A 16,679-nucleotide genomic window follows, 5' to 3' on the forward strand; every position below is an offset into this window, starting at 1 on the left:
AGGATAAACTTGCGCCGACTAAGATATTTGCTGAGAATTGCAGGAAATCTTACAATCCTTCAGCTTTTGGAACTATTGATGAGCAATTGGTAACTTTCCGGGGTCGTTGCTCATTCAAAGCTTACATACCAAGTAAACCGGACAAATATGGTATAAAAGTATGGACCCTTTGTGATGCTGAAAATTTTTATTGCTGCAATTTTGAAGTGTATTTAGGAAAAATAAATGGAATAGTAGAAAAGAATCAAGGACCTCGAGTTGTTAAAACTTTAGCAAGCCACTGGTACCGTAGTGGACGAAATATAACCACTGATAATTTTTTCACCGATATTACTTTAGCAGAAGATCTTTTGTGTCAGAATCTAACAATTGTGGGGACGGTCCGCAAAACTCGCAAAGACCTGCCAAAGTGCTTACTAGATATTCGCGAAAGAGCAACGTATTCTTCACAGTTTCTTTTCACACGGAATCTTACTTTAGTGCCCTACATTACGAAACCCAAAAAATTTGTGGTACTGCTTCAATGCATCACCAACATGACATTGCGGGGGAGGATTTGACATTTAAACCTGATATAATAACCTCCTGTAATGAGACAAAAAGTAGCGTCGACTGCTTGGATAAAATTGTACGTGAGTACTCTTCCAAAAAATGCACAAGAAGATGGGCTCTACGTTGATTTTTAAATTGGTTTGATGTCGCTTCATATAATGCCTTTGTCATCTGGATTACAAAAAACCCAGACTGGAAAAGTTCTAATGGTAACTTGAAAATAAGGAGGAAACTTTTTTTAGAAGAACTAGGTAACATGTTGACCCATGATAATATTATTCGGCGATCAGAAAAAATTCATGAGGATGGTAGAGCCAATCCATCCAAGTTGCCGCTCATGGACACACCTCGTAGAGGTCTCAAATTAACGCTGTCGACCCTTTGAGATGCATTTTGTCCACCTACCCCCTTCCTGTTATATATCAACAACCTCCTTGGTAATACTTCTAATCCAATTTACAGCTTTGCTGATGACAGTACACTAGTGTGGTTAGGCCGCCAACCAGATGACTTCAGCCGACACCCAGTGCCACAGGGGTGTCTTATGCCAACCTTAATATTATTTTGTAGTTGAGTAAGTGCAATCTGATTGAGTTTAACGTAGCTAAGACTCAGGCTGCTGTATTTGCGAAGAAGGCTGCCTCTACCACCCCAAGCCTTATTATGCCCGGGCTTACTTTGTCAGTTCGTTTATTAGACGTGAAGATGGAAGCAATGGAAGCAATCTGGCATCATGATCATGTCACGATATGAAATGATTATGTAGCGCGAATAACTAGAGCAGCTTTTCAAAAACTTAAGGCTCTCCTTAAAAAGAAAGGCTGTATATACCGCAATAGCTTCTAATGCTTTGCAAAGCTCAAATTCGTTTATCTCTTAATTATTGCTGTCACATATGGAGCTCTGTACATAAATATACATTGCAGTTACTAGATTCCATACAGAAAAGGGCCATACGTCTTATAGAAGATCCGGAGGTAACTAGAAGCTTGTACCTATTCCATCCATCGCAGACCTTAGAGATATAAAGGCTAACAAATTTTTACCAGGCACCAATCCGCATTCTTTTTCAAACATTTTTGGCGCTAACTAATAAAAATATTCTACAGTAACCGTATAAAAGATAAAAGTTATAACAATAGATCAAGAATAGGAGTATGGAAAAAAAAGGTCTATTTCCCAAATATCACTAACTTAGTAAAGCTTACGACCGTGAAACTAATTAAATAGGACCTAGAAATATATTTGGCCAAAAACCAATCGATAACATAATTTTTTTTTAAATGAAGTAAACTGAAGTCGGTTTCTATTGAAATAAATTTTATTAAAAAATCAATTAATATTGTTCAATTTTGAAACAGAAAAGCACTTTAATTCCAAGTATCTGGGTAATACTATATAACAGACTAATAGCCCCAAGATGGTAATTTCAATACCTTTCCACGTGAGTTATAAATGCATCAGATTTCCGTTTACAGTAAATTTAACGTTGCTTGATTTTTGACGGTAATGATAATTCTATTTATTCAGACAGATAGCTATTGAGATAGCCGGCTATATATTAAAATCGCTTTAAACTACTTATTTTCTCAGAATAATTAAAATAATATATAAAAGTTATAGCAACTTAACGCAACTCTTTTATATTTCCTTTAACTCAATCTTTATCTTCAAGCTTAAAGTAAATCAGGTTTTATACATACTTACATGAATAAAACTGATCTATGTTTACATCATGAAATTTTTATGTACTTCACCATTGTTGACTCCCCTATTATTATAATTCAATGCTCAAAAAGAAAACTTACGACATCCAACTTCATCAGCCCCATCAGAACATTGCCGCACTCGATCACATATTTGTGTATGCGGTATGCATCTGTTATCTCTTTCACACTTAAACTCGCTAGGTAAGCAAGTTGTCGTGCATTTAGATTCGTCAAACCCATCGGAGCAGTGATCGATGCCATCACAAACATACCACCCTGGTATACATTGGCCGTTATTGCAGCGGAACTCGCTTGGTTGACATTCTGTAAAATCAGTTCAGTTGTAGAAAAATATTTTTTAGGTTTAAAATTTACCTAATGATAACTTACCGCAATTAAGTTCATCAGCCTTATTTTCACAGTCGTTATAACCATCGCAGCGGAATGTTTGGCTAATGCATCTATTACCACCGCAGTCAAATTCATCAGGTTTGCAGACGGCTGTTTAGATATAAATACATATTTAATAAACAACAGAAAACAGTAATTGCAGAGCAAGCAGCAAGGCAAATGAGGGGTTGTAGTATAAATATAGTTCCTATTTAAATAGTATAATAGAGTTAATATATAAGTGGTCTTGAAAAGTAGTAAATATATTTAAATGTTAATGTTTTCAAAATTTTTAGGATATATGACATGAAGTAACCAGTTTTTATAAAGAAAGATCTGCAACCACATTCGACATACATATGACATAACCATATACAATTTTAACGGGAAACCATTATAGGCTTATATACTACTCAAAGTGATTGCAATGGAGATCATGTGAAGTACAGGGTGTCCCTTTTTGGGTACTTTTGCGGGATATCTCCGTTATTTTTAGAGATAGAGATTCCGGTTTTCGCGACACCATGCTACTTTTTCGTAAAACTAAAGATGCTGTTAACAACAATTTGGGGATGGGACACCCTGTATATATTCAACTACATGTTAAGATGGATTGATTACAGTTCGTCCCATTTGAAGACCTATATTCCAAATGTTGGATTTATCCACATTGGATTAGCTAGTTATTTTCTATAGCACTACAACAACTGGAAGCCAATTAACTTTAAGATGGAAACGAAGAATTTTCTTATCAGGTACATAACAATTGTCTATCATCTTCAAAAATAGATTGAACAACCGGTACCGTCTGAAACTAGCATCCCTAGGTTTTGTGATGCACGAGATGCCGAAGTCAAACCTCATAATTAACTATAGGCAATTACACATCACATAACCTAATTTGAATGACAATCTGCAGGGTAGTAGTAAGTTGCAAAAACTTTGCAGATTGAATGTTGCGTGTGTAGGCTGAATTGTCCTAATCGATTGTGCTAATTAGTGTACATAATATAAGATACTCTTACAATTTGAGTTTCCTGCAAACCATACGTTGCAGATTGTCATTGAAACTGGATCCTGGATAGCGGGCTTATAACAGGTGTAAGATCAGGACATATTATTACTAGTAATAAAGTACTGCGAAATTAACTAGCCTCTACGGTTGAACGAAAGCTGAATTAGAAGTTCATTGTACAAATGTTTCTATGAAAATCAACATCGGTCACCAACTCATTAGACTAGACCAGGAAGTTAAGTAAGTAGTAGTGTAACTATTTTCCAAGAACTTACGAACAACAGTTACAACCAGCTTAAGAATAACCAGAAATATCAGTATTAGAGGAACCGAAAGCACTCCTACACAACTTTTACGCACTCCTTAGATGTATAAAATAAAACATCAGCATCAGTCTGTGGAAAGTACTCACTACGAGGAATAATCAGAATAACAGGGCTACCTGTCAACCTTTCTCATGGACGAGGGATCATGGGTCAAAGTGAGGGAAGCGAAGCAATCGCTATGCCTTAAATTTGGTAGTATAAAGTTGAGGCTTTTGAGTAATCCCCAAGAGATGGGGGACAAAGAAACCCCGTTAGAGACGAAGACCCACACCGGGAACCTTCGTAAAAATCGGCCTGCAACCGCAGCCGGGGGCCTATTTACAAGGGCCAGAAAAGAGGACTAAAAGGGATACTTGTTTCAAAAAAAAAATTAAGAAGAGAAACCCAATTTAAGCTGCATCTTCATAAGAAATTATGTAATAGCCACAGTGTTGTGAAACTTATGCGAGAGGAACACGGCGTCGGTTTAATTGCAAATTAAGACGGCGGAGAAGAGCTACGATACAACAATAACATCAGCATTCTTCCCGTACGATCAACAAGGGGAATCCCACAGTTCCGAGGCTAGTAGACCAGTAAAGATCGGAAAAACCTTTTAATACAGGGTCCGGCAAAATGATCTCCCACATTTTGCGCCGCCACTGAGCCTGAATCACTAAAGAGGGAGCCAGCTTAGCGTAGTCGGTTGGCTGCGCGCGCCTTGCCATTTCTGTTGTCGCCATGAACTGGACGGGCGAGCATCGTGCCTTCGTTATCGAAACATTTTTCAAAAGTAACGAATTTGTGATTACGACACAAATAAATTTTCGTAATCACTTCGCGCTTGGTAGACATGATCCAGTTCCAGATCGCAAAACAATACTGTTGTGGGTTTCAAATTTTAAAGCTCAGGTTCAGCCTTAAAAAGAAAATCAACTGGTAGACCCAGAAGTGTTCGGACACCTGAAAACATTGCAGCTGTAAGAGAAGCTGTTAAACGATCTCCTAGACGTTCAGCTGTTAAACATGCCTCTGCTTTGCGTTTGTCAGATCGCTCTGTGAGAAGAATTTTGCACACCGATCTAAAGTTCCACCCATACAAAATGAAGATCGTGCAAGAACTTAGTGAACGGGACTGGGAAAATCGCCGAGAATGTTCCAATGATATTCTTCAAAACGTCCCATAAAATTCGCTTTTAATAACGAGTGACGAGGCTCATTTCCACCATTTGTCTGGCTGTGTGAACAAACAGAATTTTCGCTACTGGGTACCAGAAAATACGCGGCAGCTCCATGAAAGGCCACTTCACAGCCAACGTGTTACCGTTTGGTGTGCTGTTAATTCTTTTCATGTTTAGGGTTCCTATTTTTTTGAAGAAGGAGGGGTAACGGTTACCGTAACTGCTGATCAATATGTCGACATGCTACGTAATTATTTGGAACCAAAACTTAGAGAACTTGAACATCCGGATGTGTGGTTTTAACAGGATGGGGCTACAGCTCATACGGCAAGAAGGACAATGGGCCTGTTAAGGGAAATGTTTCCAGGACGCGTAATCTCGTTACGTGGAGACGTTGGGTGGCCTGCGCGTTCACCCGATCTTGCCCCATGCGACTTTTTCCTTTGAGGATACCTGAAAGAGAAGGTTTTTCAACATCATCCCCGAACCATTGACGAATTGAAAGCAGCAATACGGCAAAAAATTACAGGAATATCGCCTCAAATTACTGCTCGAGTAATGGACACTTTTAGAAATCAGCTTTGAATGTGTGTCGAAAGAAATGGTCGCCACTTGGACTCTGTAATGTTCAAAACTTAATAAAAACAAAATGGCATACCATATATTTTTAGTTAATAAAAATAAAATATAAATAGTATTTACATTGGCGTTTTTATTAAAAATCAAAATGTGGGAGATAATTTAGTTGGGTAATATATAATTGGGTAGCACTGGAATAAGCAAACGAGGTGAATCACTATTAGATTACTGTGCAGCCTTGGGCTTAAATCCTACTTAATGTGGGGGACCAGCCAACATTTGTCAACGTACTTCGCAGAGAAGTCATTGATCTAACTCTGGGCAAGGGACGCATCCGCGACCTTGTGACAAAGTGGCACATAATGACGAACCCAGTTTGTCAGATCACAGATACATAATTTTTGAACTAGGATTTGCGGACATAATGCTGAAGATTTATTGAAATTTCAGGAAAATGAATTGGAGGCTAAAAACAACTTGGAGCTTAAAGTGCTTTCAGAGTCAGTTACAAAAGCGCTGAGAGATGCATTCGAGAATTCATGTCTCCTAAGGAGACCATGTCAGGCAGGAAACACTTGGACCCAAGGACTGACTGAGCTTAGGCGGACAATAAAAAAACTCTTCAACAACAGACTCAGTCTATTTGCTCTATGGAATCAATATAGACAAAGCTTAACCAGAAGGAGCCGCAACAGGCCCTTAATTCTTGCAGAAATTCTCATGGAGAATGTATGGCAACCTAAAAAGAAGGTAGTATTCCTACCAAAAGTGGGACGTGACTAACACGGCAAACCAAAATCGATCAAGGACGATGTACTTCGGGCTACCCTCTACATCAACATCAATTCGCCTACCAAACAGGTAAATCTTGTAAACCAGTGATCCACGATGTAAACTAGAGAGTCGGGCAATCTTTAAACATCAAAGAAATTGGCATAGCAGCCTTCTTACACATTAAGGAAGCATCAGCTATGATATAGCTGTACAAGGTATACATCCTATGAGAGGCGGTTGGGTCAACCAAAATGCTAAGCCATAGGAAGGTGATAGCGAGTCTCAACAGGACCACGTTAAAAGCCAAGGTGTGCAGGAAATACCGCAAGAAAGCGTATTCTCACTCCCTGCCTGCTGACATGACTGGAGAGAGGAAAAAACTCATTTTGTGCTTCTGCGAAACATTTATCCACACCAGGGCGACAGTCTTGGGCGCAGCCAAACCTTCACCAAAGAGGATAAGAACTACACCACTGGCAAAATACTAGACTTCCTAGAAGCAACAGAAGTGAACATGTGAGAGTAAATCTAGAGGGCACGATAAGACTGCAACAGAGCAGTCTTAGAGACGGAATCTTTACTACTTTATCAACAGATTATAAAAACATTTTTAAGACTAAAAATTTTACATTTAATTCTTGCAAATCTTAAAAAGGTTCTAACCTAAAATCGCAGTGGCTTAATTGGATCCGGTAGTAAACCTCGTTTTTTTATGGAGTATAATAAAGGACAAAAGTTGTGGAAACTATTTCGGTAAAGAAAATTGGGGTATTCAATTCCTGAGAAATTTCAATAAACGCGAAGTAGGTTTATTAAACCAGAAACTTACAATTAAGAAATTACCATAATTTAAAAGACAATGAGGTTATCTTTTGAAAATATTAAAACCTAATGTTGTCAGATCGCAGAATAGTTTCTATAAGTATACATTTAACCCACATTACTGTATCCATATTATATGTTTTATAATTTGCAGCATTTAAATATATTTAATACTTTTCCAGGTTAAAACGTTACAATCCTATTAGTGCAATTGCGCATGTAATAAATAGTTTTGAAATAGGATTAATGACAAAGAATTCATTCCACTATTATGATCCTTGAAGCCTTGGTATATTATTATCGATGAAAAAGAAGACACCAAAATGAATAGCGACGTCACACCAACATCACTTCATATAACTCAAAATCCTACCAGGTTGCGGAGATGTTACACCAACGCAATTTTGTTCATCGTTGCCATCTGGACAGTCTTCCGATCCATCACAACGTCTTGAGTTCTCCACACAAATGTCATTTCCACAGTCAAACTCGTCTTCTTCGCAACCTAAATTTAATATGCTAAATTTTGTTCTCACGAATTTTATAATAAAATGGATCAGCAAGGTCAGTAATTAAAAACAAAAAAATGAAAATTAGGCTTATTAGTTTTTAAGTTAGGTAACATCAAAAATTAAGCACCAAAGATCAATAAGAAATATGTCCACTCTGAATCAAAAACCTACCACCGCAATCTTTTTCATCAGAATTATCGAGACAGTCTCTGATATGGTCACATCTCAATCTGATATCAATACAGTCTCCACTTTGACACTGGAACTGATCGGTTCTACACATTGTGCAGTTTAATTCATCAGATCTATCAGCACATTCTGGTATTCCATCGCATGGAAAAGCGCAGCTGCCTTCTCTACAGCGGATTTGCTCTGGGTAGCAAACTAGGAATGAGTTAGATAGTCAGAAACAGTTGTTGAAAAACGACTATATATTAGTAAGGATAATAACGGAGGAATATATGTAAATGGTTGAGTCGAAACAAGTAGAAAACGTAGTAAAAAAAGAAATAAATTTGGGGAGATGCTGGATATACACTAAAATCCTTGATACATAAACAACTGGATGCTTCATTCCTTTAATCTTTCGTGCATTAAGACTTTGTTAGAGGAATTTGAGATTAAATAAGTCAAAGTATAGAAGAACTATCACAGTTCAAGATTGGTTGATCCAGAGAGTTCATCAGAAACATACCCCCACAATTTTCCTCATCAGAATTATCAGCACAATCCGTCAAATGATCACATCTTAACCTAATATCAACACATCCTCCACTTCTACATTGAAACTGATCAGCTCTACAATTTACGCAATTCGATTCATCTGATCTGTCTGCGCATTCTACTACTCCATCGCATGGGATAGCGCAAGTACCTTCAATACAGCGAACTTGGTGCGGATGACAGTCTATGAATTAATTTTAAATTACATTCAGATTCTAATAAATGCTGAAAGAAATGTTTGAATACAATGTGATTAAATCATGTAATCCCAAACTACTATAAGCTTTAAACCATTGCCGGAAGCCTATTTAAACAAGGTAAGGTAAATATAGTTTTAAAAAATAGGCCAATAAAAAGCAATATAAAATACCAACCAGTTCCATTGAATCCCTGTTCCGGACAGTTGTGCTCATCGGAATTGTCGTTGCAATCGTAAAAGCCGTCACAAAAAAATGAAGCATCGATGCACACACCGTCGGCGCATGTAAACTCGGTGATCGGATCGCAGATGGACGCGTGCGCATCTGTGTGCAAAAATTAAAGCGATGGTGCCAAGTGTAAGCGGTAGAAAGTTAGGTTAGGTGCTGGTCTGGTTCATTTCTGAATGGTGATTTTTAAACATAACATTTTAGTAGCTGCTTAATCTATGAATTTTTGGTGTTTCTAGATGAAATTTTAGGCAAATTGCAATATTTACAGAACAAAAACTTATTAAAGTTTTGCTAGCATCCATATCTAACATTCGAAAAGGGTTAATAGTAGCGAGATTTTTGAAGTATACCTTTTTTAACGTAAACTGTTCGCACAATGCATATTTCAACTAAAAAGTTACATTATTACACCAATTGCACCTTACTTTACAAAAATTGCACCAAGCCTAAAAAAGTTTGGAATTAAAAAAAAACAAAATATTGCTGGTGGCACCCTCTATGACATAATTTAGAACAAGGTTAATTTTAAAATTTATATAAACATATAAAACAAAAAACATTGTCCAAATTTGGAAGAATGCTAAATTTAGAGCTATGAATGCTAAATTTAAATGCTAAATTTAGAGTCAAAATCTAAAAAAAATATATTAAATATTTATCATGCTGTATGTTGATTGTCTTTGACTTTTGTACTAGGAAAATTAAACTTAACCTAATTTTTATTCAAAAGAAATCTGCTGAAATAAAGAATTCTAAATGTCACTTCACCATAACATTTCGTTTAAGTCTTTACAGGTGTTTTGCAAAACTATTTAAAAAATTATCTAAATTGTGTATTTAAATTAACCGCCATAAAAATGACATAGTTATGTTTTATTTATTGGTTAGAAACTAAAAGACACCAGATTTACGTTGGCTGCAGTGACGCTAGACGGCGTTTTTTGTCGTTTTCGCAGACTTAATGCTACTTTTGGGTTTTTGTTAGTGTGACGCGACAATCTGGTGCAAACGATTTTTAATACTTTTGATGCGATTTGTATTTTATATCAGAAGAATATAAAAAAAACTATAAAAGCATTAATCTATGGTTTAATATTTCAGATTTCAACGCTGCAATTTCCTGTCGTTTAATTACCGCGTTTGGGAATGAAATTAGTTATAGTAGTTATAAGTGCTTAAAATTCGTCTATTGCTTGTGCAGGTAGGTCAAACTTTTCTAGTACTTTATATCCCTACTTCTAAGATTACAAAAATATATATATATTTATGTAAGGTAAGTGTAATTTTTGTCATGTGTTATAAAAATTTGTATAACATACATTAAATGCTATCAACTAAATATTGATTTTTATTTTAATAAGATCTAAACCAACAATTTTGGTATAAAAATATTTTAAATGAAACATTTGTAGTAATTTCCACAATAAATATATCACCTACTAAAGACATATATTCTAAAATGTCGCAGAAAGATAAGATGTCGTATAGACGTTGAAAAAAGTGATATGGTTACTGCTACAAATTTCTGGTACATCTGTACCGAAATAGGGTCATTGGCATGTTTCTGTTGTCGCAAGCGAATGTTTCTGACATGTCCCTAGCATGTTTTTGTGTTATTAGGGTAAAGTCATAACCTAACTTTAATTTAATACAGTATTAAATAAATCAGAATAAAATTGCCAAAAGTGGATTTCAATATAAAGTTCGGCCTGAACGCAGTAAATGTCAATAAGACTTGCATTGGTGTAAATGGACTGCTCAAGACAGGAATAAATGCCAAATACATCAAAATCATACAGGAACTATATTGAAACTAAACCGCGAAGATAAAGAGTTGACAAAAACCTATCCACAGATATCTCCAATGTATGCAAGAGTCAACCAGATCACCAAGACTTTTTAATATATATGTGGAAAAGATCTTTCAAAAAGCTCTGGAAAGACAAAGTGGAAGAAATATTATTAACCGAATTACAATTAATAATATACGATGTGCGGACGATATGGCAATTCTAGCATCAACTATAGTGGATCTCTAGCAAATGATGGATAGGACAAAGGTCATGAGTAAACGTTTTGGTTTTAAAATCAACGCTATCAAGAGCAAACTTGGAAATAGATTGGCAGCCCTTAATCAATGCCCCGTTGACGGTCGATGGAAGCATTCTAGAGCGAGTATCACGGCTTAACATGGTTAACGAACTATTGGACTGTGATAGAAAAAACAAGAAAAACTTAGAGCAAATTAAGCAAAACCACAGTTTTCAAACTTAAAAACTTCCTATGAACTCACAGTCTCCCACTAGCACATACTACGGGTAGTAAAGTGTTAAATTAATATACGGCATAGGAACATGGTCACTAAAAGTAAAAGGCATTATAGATATCGATTCTCTGGAGACTCTTGCGTGTGCCATAGACAGCATATGCCATGAATAAGGAAATTTTAGGAACTGCAGGCTAAGAGCAAGAACTATTTACCATGTTACCGAAAGAAAAGTATGCTACCTCGGACATATCTTTAGAGAAGGAAAATATTACATTCCAAAGCTAATTCTGCAAGTAAAAATAGAAAGACGTCAAGGTCCAGGAAGAGAGGAAGAACACCTGGCTAAGAAACATATCGAACAACCGAAACAACCTACAGTATTTACGATGAAGACTAACCTTGGTGGCCCGGAGCTGGTTATGGCAGGGAAAACATTGCCAATGAAATCATCTTTACATCTTCTGGGGGTCGAGGTCACCAACAGTGTGTCCTGGCATGACCACGTTGCCGAGGTCGCCAGGGCGGCTTCCAAAAAACTCGGAGTGTTTTTCAAAACGAAAAAACTGTATACACCAGAACAGCTGCTGACTCTTTATAAAGCTCAAATACGCCCTTCCCTCGAGTATTGCTCGCATGTCTGGAGCTCTGCACCCAAGCATAGTTTAAACCTGCTGGATTCTATACAGAAGAGAGCTATTCGTCTTATCGACAAACCAGAATTGACAAAGAATCTGGATAGTCTGGAGCACACGGTGTTATCACGGTAAGTGCTCCTCTGAGCTAGCAGGCCTGATTCCACCCAGGGCTGTTCCGGCAAGAAGGACGCGTCTAGCAGTTGCGGCTCATCAACATCGAGTCCACCTGCCTACCTCAAGGATGTCGCTGTATCGGGACTCATTCATCTGGAGAACATCTTCTTTGTGGAACGGGCTTCCACCTCACATATTTCTTGACGCATATAACCAACAGCGATTTAAGATAAACGCCCACAAATATCTTCGCGCAAGCACCAATCCAAGAGTGACATAGGACTTTATGACTTTATGCCAGCATGAAGGTGAGCATAAGGCATAAAAATAAAGGGTATAAATTCAATACTGTTTGGTAAGACCTGCAGAAAGCCCAGAAAAATTAATAAACGTAGTTCAACTGTTTGTGGAGGGAGTAAGAGGAAGTATCGGTTGCTAGCTACTATCATAGTTGTATATTAATGTGACTAGAAGTGCTTCCGTGTCTCAAAGATGGTTTATTTAAAATTCTAAGAGCAGACATCAGTCTGCTTATTATAGGAGTAGCTTGTCATAGGCTTATCTGCAAATCATAGTACTAAAAATGCATGTCCTATCATTTCACCTACATCATCCATATCAAACTATACATCATCACTGAATCGGCTTCTTTCTTAGAGAGGTTTGTGACACAAGCATACAAATAAAATAAATTATATCTTCTTAAGTTAAAGTAGTGGATAACAAAGTTAAATCCTGGTGAAAATTTTAAAGCATCTACTGAATTATCAAAAAGTTTAAATAAAAACAACAAGCTGCCGAGTGAATCTTTTTCTAAATTGACTAAAGCCTATTAATATGATACTGTTCACATTCTCTCGGATCCCACAGTGAAGTATGATAATGCAGTAGGATTTTACTAACGAGCAAATCAAATTTCTTTAAATTCAAGAGACTTTAATGATTACTTTATTAACTGTGAGTATTAAATGAAAATGTTTTAACAACAATAACCTCTAAATTATGAACTGCTACTGTCTGTTAGCTACCAAATGCTGTCATAGTCAAAGTTATTCAATAAGTTAATGAGCACTAAAATTGTTAACCTAATACACTTTAGTTGTTCAGTGGTAGTCCGTTAAGTTCACATTATTCATAGATCTTGTTAAGATTATTTTAAAGTTTTAAGAACCTTACACAGTTCAAAGGATCATCATGTGATCTACAAATAGGAGAAGTTTGACATCAATATTCCCTATTGTGGCCGATCTAACAAGTAGGTTAGTTAAGTTATAACAAATAGATAAAGTTTTGATATTAAAAGGCATTAGGCAGCTACGTTCCTAGTCATTGAGCTTATTATATTAGAATTTGAGTTTGATTATACCTCTCTTCTGATTATTGAACTTAAATATTAAAAAATTTTATAACATTCTGTAAAAAATTTAGAAAAGAAAATATTACATTTCTTTTACAATATAAATGCATAACTTAAATGGCTACGAGTTTAATTTTATATCTTAATGTATTTAACTTATTATAATTCTTATGTACATTTTTTAGTTTTATGTCCTGTAATATAAAGTCTCATACAATAAGCTAACTTTATCACCATTCAGAAAATAAAGAACCAACCAAAGCATGTGACGATAGAAAAGCCTGAAACTTGAAACATATTAACAAATGAAAGTCGAACTAAATTGAGCAAAGCTTTTACTACAAATTAATGCAACTAAAATGTTTGATAAACTAATTACCAATGCTTCTACGTCAATGTACGTGTACCTACGTGTAATTTGTATGCTTAATTAAATAAATGTACGCTTGTAAACCCTTTTAAATCTTTTGAAGTTAAAAGAAAAAAAAACATACCAGGTGGCGTCAAAGTAGGGCAATTCTCCTCATCGCTGTTATCTTCGCAATCTTTATATCCGTTACATCGTTTGTATCCCATAATACAAAATCCTTCATTGCAGTAAAATTCGCCAGTAGGACACGGTGATTCTTCTAGATTTTCGAAAACTTTGTCTCAGAAAAACGCGTAAAATTTTGAGGTTTTGGCCAAAACTCGTGCTGTTAGTGAAAATTCTGTTCGATGCCACTTTGGTCGTGCGATTGTTTATAAAAATATTTACAATTTGGTGCGAACGAACAAAAATGAAAGCCGGTCATTATACTATTACCGACTGTCATTCCTTGTTTTCTTCCCGAAAGCAAATATATACAAAAATTAAAGGATGTGCTTCTTGACATGTTTGCTATACCTGTCTTCCGCCACCCAATCACGATGCTTAAAGGAAATCACATTCTTCCACACCTGGTATGCATTTTTACAAAAATTGAGTGCAAATATGTTTCTGTGTGCAAAATGAGTTAGAGCGTAAAATTCAGAATACCTACCTGCAACATTTCCAAATAAAAAAAAATCTTTACCTGTAATAGTATTACCATAGCTAGGAATTTCTATCCAAAAGCAATTAGATACCTTTTCGTCGCTACCATCTAAGCAATGCGGCATTCCATCACAAAGGCTATTATTTCTAATACATTTAAGCCCATCTTCGCATTTCCAGAAATCGGGCAGGCAGTCTACTGTTAAGTCTACTTAAGGGTGGCATGCAGCGTATGTTAAAATTTTGAAAAAAAAGTGCGCTTATATTAGTCTTGGGATACTTACATAGAAATATTAAATAGTAATATAAACATATAAAGGAAAACAATCACAGGGAAGCACCACAAGAGACAACAAAGAAAGAGAAGATCTACTAAACAATGTGCTAAAGACCATATAACCTAAACTACAGACATAAGATTTCTGAAGAGAACTATAGTCTTACCACATTCGTGTTCATCACTACCGTCAGTACAGTCTGGATAGCTATTGCAACGTTGGTCTTTTAATATGCATTGTCCATTGCGACATTTAAATTCTCCTGAGGTACAGGCGCTCGTTTCTATATTATAAAGTTTGGTTTGAATCAATTCCTTTAAGACCGTTAGAAACAAGAACAAAGGGTTATTACTAAGAAAATTGTTTACAATTAAAGAGCTACAGAAGAATTGTATGAAGACTTTTATATGGTTATACAGACTAGTGGATAGTTAAAAGGTGACTACTTTTGTAAGTTTTTTTTAATTACATTTTGATTAGCGATTTGATATCTATATAAGGACTAGCATATATAACTTAGCAAACAGCTTATCACATTTTTTAGATATTACTTTAAACCGATATGCTTTTCCTGAAATATTGACGCTTGCTTACAACCGCTTTAATAATAAGGCTGGAAGCAAATCATTTGTATTAACGCATTTATCGCAATGATCTCCGAACATTTGTATTAAATGAAATACAGTATGATTTAGACAACGAGTATATTAACACTAATATACGCCATTCGTAACTCCTGATGCACTAAATTTATTTTAGTCTCTTTAAGATTCATGCTTTATAATTCTAAGCATCGCAGAATCACAAGCAAAATCAAGATTCGTCGAAATATTATTTTATTTTATTCCCTGTCAGTTTATCAAAGTATTAGAGAAATAAGTTTTAAAGAGTTGTAAAAAAAACTAGTAAAACTTCTTTAGTTTGTATTTCTCCGAGACCAATCCAATGTCCAAAGAAATATTAATAAAGTTTACAAATATTATGATTGTATATTTCTTGCAGTAGCAAACGTTAAGAAAATTGAACTTTTGTTCCTAACTTTACTTTTTTTTCTAATAATTGCTCTAGGACATCGAATATTATATTCTTCTTTAAAGTAAAAATATTTATTTTCACCCCGAATCTTTAGAACAAAAGAAGCCAGCTTATTGTTGTTGGGGTCTTAAAACTTAAAAGTGCCAAAGGTTCGTGAAAACTGCAAGTAATAGAGATCCCTTGCAATCGCAATCAAAATGGGACAAAGTATACATTCAAGGGCTGGATACTGTTACATTCCAAAAAGATAATAGCCGTCCTCTTACTGCAGGGGTTACGATACAGTTTCTCCAATACGGTAATAGCGATGATCTCTTTTCTTCTGGGTTGTCTCATGGTTTATTTCTGATCTACGATGCTAAGGCTATTCGGATCAAGTTGTTCTCTTCATACTGGTGTTTGTACTTTAGTAACGGTTTCTTTTTCTTTTGAAACCACTCTTCCGCAGTGTGTACTGCGTTAAAGAGAGATTATGGGTAAAGGCTCGACAGTTTGACTCTCCCAGTAGTACATTAGGCATAAACAGGATAAGTTAATCATCGGCTAGTAGGTGGGAAGTGGTCTAAAAACGAGTTTAGAAGGAAAGGAAAGGGCAAAGGATGGAATCTTGTCTTGTGGCCCGTGCTTTCATGTATATTAATATCCCAGGCGTGCTGAAGGTAGAATTAATGCTTCCGAGCCCTTAAAGCATTTGGAAGAGAGGCAACGCACTATTATATTTGATTAGGAAAAGTGAACTCCTCCATGACAATTGGATTACTTTTAAATATTTATGATAAAAACAAATAAGTGGGTTAAAATAACGTAATAAAGCACGCAATCCTTTTTTCTATCATCCACTTATTTGATACGTTTCTCATTTCTTATGTTTCTTCTTCTTCGGCAAACGGTGGCAGTTAATACCGCTATCAGTACATTGTCGACAGCTTTGCTACGTCTAGATACGTCTACATTTCAAAAGCTTCCATCTTTTTACATATAAC

The 16,679-nt window shown here is 35.9% G+C and overlaps 1 protein-coding gene across 33 annotated transcripts in view; it reads right to left on the reverse strand.

Annotated features, from left to right (window-relative positions):
- LOC126745035 (basement membrane-specific heparan sulfate proteoglycan core protein) overlaps nt 1-16,679 on the reverse strand; it is a 797,399-nt gene that overhangs the window by 141,781 nt on the left and 638,939 nt on the right. For 12 of the 33 annotated variants that reach the window (XM_050452691.1, XM_050452690.1, XM_050452699.1 and 9 more), the window contains 8 exons: nt 14,828-14,944; nt 14,424-14,591; nt 8,937-9,086; nt 8,534-8,746; nt 8,011-8,223; nt 7,701-7,832; nt 2,652-2,762; nt 2,361-2,585 (listed from right to left, as the gene is read on the reverse strand). In XM_050452691.1, coding sequence (XP_050308648.1) covers nt 2,361-2,585; nt 2,652-2,762; nt 7,701-7,832; nt 8,011-8,223; nt 8,534-8,746; nt 8,937-9,086; nt 14,424-14,591; nt 14,828-14,944 — 1,329 coding nt within the window. Of the gene's footprint in view, nt 1-2,360; nt 2,586-2,651; nt 2,763-7,700; nt 7,833-8,010; nt 8,224-8,533; nt 8,747-8,936; nt 9,087-13,862; nt 13,998-14,423; nt 14,592-14,827; nt 14,945-16,679 lie in introns of all 33 variants that reach the window. The other 21 variants (XM_050452717.1, XM_050452715.1, XM_050452712.1 and 18 more) reach the window with 16 other exon arrangements.

The sequence above is a fragment of the Anthonomus grandis genome, chromosome 15 (assembly GCF_022605725.1).
Source record: "Anthonomus grandis grandis chromosome 15, icAntGran1.3, whole genome shotgun sequence".
In the NCBI taxonomy this organism is placed as follows: Eukaryota; Metazoa; Arthropoda; class Insecta; order Coleoptera; family Curculionidae; genus Anthonomus; species Anthonomus grandis.